This window comes from Manis javanica, chromosome 8, assembly GCF_040802235.1.
Source record: "Manis javanica isolate MJ-LG chromosome 8, MJ_LKY, whole genome shotgun sequence".
In the NCBI taxonomy this organism is placed as follows: domain Eukaryota; kingdom Metazoa; phylum Chordata; class Mammalia; order Pholidota; family Manidae; genus Manis; species Manis javanica.
In genome coordinates this window covers 52,341,285-52,344,707 of record NC_133163.1, presented here as the reverse complement: position 1 = coordinate 52,344,707, position 3,423 = coordinate 52,341,285, and the positions used below count along the sequence as shown (strand labels likewise).

The following is a 3,423-nucleotide window of genomic DNA, read 5'->3' as shown; positions in this document are numbered from 1 at the left end:
TGTGACTGGATAGTATGTTCCTAAGTAAAATTTTCCACTTTGAATAGGAATTTTAAGATAATGAAGAGCTCTGCAAAAATATAATTATCCTTCAGCACAACTGTCTTATCAATTTGTTAATAACTAGAATGATCAGAAAATAGAAAAACGCTGAAAAAACGAAGTCATGGCTTAGAGTAGAACTTAAGTTAATAGGATTTTTGCTAAGAAAAACAAGTGAAAGTGTCCTTCCAGCATTAAATAAAATTTATATAATTGTGTATAATAGAAAACTGTAGGGAAATGTCAAATAATAAACCTTATTTGTGGTACCTACTTACCAGTTTTTCAATATGATAATCTTTAATCTCTTTCATTTCCTTTCTATCCACATTATATATGCATAAATAATCATAGTTACCAGTCTCTCAGGATAGGGACATTCATGGACTTATCCTTAGCTGCCTCCCTGTATTAAGTGAGTACAGAGTTCCATGTTTGAAGGTCAAAATGTTTGAGGAGTTTTATCAAAGAGAAGGATGAATAATGAAGATGGAAAGTATTTTTAAAGTTGCATCATATTTATATTAACAGATAACTAAGGAACTGTTTGTTTCGTTGTGCTTGCTTAGCATTTTGATTTATTTGAAATTGTGTTTTTGTTTTTGAAAGACAGTGTAGTAAAAAAAAAGTACACAGACTGGAGAAGAGTCAGAAGACTTGGCTCAAGTCTACCCTCATTTACAAATTGCACAGGACTTAGTTTCCCAGAAAAACCTCAGTTTTAAAGTATCAAGTAAAACACTTCAGGGAAAGTGCTATTGAGTCTGATGAGCCGATTCTATACATTCATATTATTTAGTATTTATGTCCTCGTTTGTATTAGCATATGACAGCAATCTAGGTTAAAAATACACAAGTGGCAAGTATTTTACAGTAAAAGCCTGAAAAAAAAAACAGATCAGATGCAAAATTTTAGGTCTAACAAAAGACTTTTCTTAAAGTAAAAAACTAAATTGTTTCTAAACTGTTCAGTACTTTTTGTTTCTTTCATTCAGTGTGTTGACTCTGAAATTGGTTAGTTTCTTCAGGAAATATTGTTTGTAGGATTAAGATTTGAAAGACAAAATAACTTAAAGAACTGTAATTTTAAAATGTGACACACACCCAGAAATTTTAGCTTATGTACAGTTTTTAAAATAAAACAAAATTCACCTGTGTGATCAATGTAACTCTAATGCAGGGCAAGTACCTACAGATTGCAGGCTCTCTCTAGGGTCCTTTTAGAGCTCAGATAGCTGATTTTAGTGTCTTTTCCTCCTTTCAGTTGGTTCTACTGGGACTCAGATACAAAGAATATGAACTCTGTTGTCAACCCGTGACCTTTCTGTGAGTTATTTCCTGAGTATAAGATAATGTACAGCTTGTCTGGGGAAAGCTTTTGCGGTGATACTCACTTGTCCTAAGGCTGATAACTGGAGGTGATAGGTAATTCTAAAAACAATATGCAAAAATGTATAAGGAAAACAAAAGCAACATGTTAAGAATAGACTTCAGTTTCAGAGATATTGTAGTCACCAATGCCTACCATTATTTCCATCCTTACTAAAGTTTATTTCCTATAAGCAATAAGGATTTTTATCAATAAATCTTGTATATTCTCTGTTTTTATTCAAGGTAAAGATATTTCTGTAGCGTATGACCTCCTATAAACAAAGCTTTTGACAGATTTCCCTAGGCTCTCCCAAGTTAAGAGTTTGGTTGAGAATAGAACTAGGTTTCTCTATAAATGTCATATAAATTGTTTCATTCTCATTTGAAGGAAAGTATCATTTGGCATTAAAACTCTTCCTGGTATTAATATAAAAATTATTTCTCTACTAGTCTATATTCTCAAAACTAGATTTGTATTTAAAATATTAAAAAACTTAAAAATACTTATCTTTTGCCAGTAAATAATATTTATTGGTAAGCATAAGACAGAGCAGCATGGCTAAAGGAAGTGGTGCCTGTCCAAGACTTCACAAGTACAGAGCTTGCCACTTGCCCAGAGGGCCACGATTGGTGACGTACTTGACTCCACAGCCATCAGGGATGAGGCGCTTCTTAGCCACTCTGTCTTCAAATTCGTCAGCATTAAACTTGGTAAAGCCCCACTTCTTGGAGATGTGGATCTTCTGGCGGCCAGGGAACTTGGACTTGGCCCTGCGAAAGGCTTCAATCACGTGCTCCTTGTTCTGAAGCTTGGTACGGATGGACATGATGACTTGACCGATGTGGACTCTCGCCACGGTGCCCTGCGGCTTTCCGAAAGCGCCTCGCATGCCGGTCTGGAGCCTGTCGGCCCCAGCACAGGACAACATCTTGTTGATGCGGATGACGTGGAAAGGATGGAGTCGCACTCGTAAGTGAAAGCCATCTTTGCCACAGCTTTTCACCATATACTTGTTGGCACAAACTCGGGCAGCTTCCAGGGCTTCAGAGGAGAGCTGCTCATATTCAGCAGACACCATGTGACCACAGAGCGGGAACTCATCCACCTTTGCCTTCTTCCGACCCATATCAAAGATGCGGATTTTGGCATCAGGCACACCCCGGCAGAAGCGAGACTTTGGATATGGCTTGTTCTTACAATACCGGTAACAGCGAGCGGGGCGGCGACCCATAGCGACACAAGGAACTTCAGCAGCTGTGCGTCGATGAAAAATGGCGCTGGCTCTCGCAACTGCGCATGAGCCTTAAATACATTGCCCAACTTCCCACACAGGAACCATAGAGTCCCCAATTAGGGCCAAGAGACACTCTCTCACAAGGTCCCCAACCATAGATGCTGCAACATTCCACGCCTGCGTGGGGAAGCAACTTGGCACATCCGCAGAGCGGAGAAGCAACTGGGTGTATTTGACCACAGGCTACTGGGTAACGAATGGGCTTTGCCGCAATGGATCCAGAAGTTGATTTCTTCCTGCTTTCCATCTTGAGCATCAGACTTTTGCCCTAGGCTTTATCTTACCATAAAATATATATTTGTTACCCTTATGGTTTAAATAAGAAGGGTTTCTCCAGCTATTATATATATTTCGTGTCTAGTTTGTTTAAATTTATTTTCCAGAGCTCTTACCTCCCGTCAGCATTTGTAGATCAATTGTTACTTCTCAGAGTTATGTGGTCATCTTCCCCTGGTAAAGTGGTTCATGGCATAAGCTCTCTGGGTGGACCCAGGAAGAGGTGAGAGCAGAGTGGAGACGGGGAGATACCTGTTGTGCATATTGTTTAATAATTGCTTTAGAAATACGAAACTTTGGTATTTTTATTTATTTGGCATATGGAATGATTTTATTATCAATGGCATTCACAGAACTGAAATCCAAATGTAATTTTTAACTTAAGGCTATTTGCATTTTCAAGTGTTAACAATTGCCAGGGACTATATAAAAGAGTAAC

At 38.2% G+C, this 3,423-nt stretch overlaps 1 protein-coding gene across 1 annotated transcript; it reads right to left on the bottom strand.

Moving 5' to 3' along the window:
• Window positions 1-1,917: 1,917 nt before the first annotated feature.
• On the bottom strand, window positions 1,918-2,724 carry RPL10L (ribosomal protein L10 like). Its single transcript, XM_017659507.3, has one exon. It carries the CDS (start codon window positions 2,643-2,645, stop codon window positions 2,001-2,003), a length of 645 nt encoding a protein of 214 aa, XP_017514996.1. The 5' UTR covers window positions 2,646-2,724; the 3' UTR covers window positions 1,918-2,000.
• Window positions 2,725-3,423: the final 699 nt, after the last annotated feature.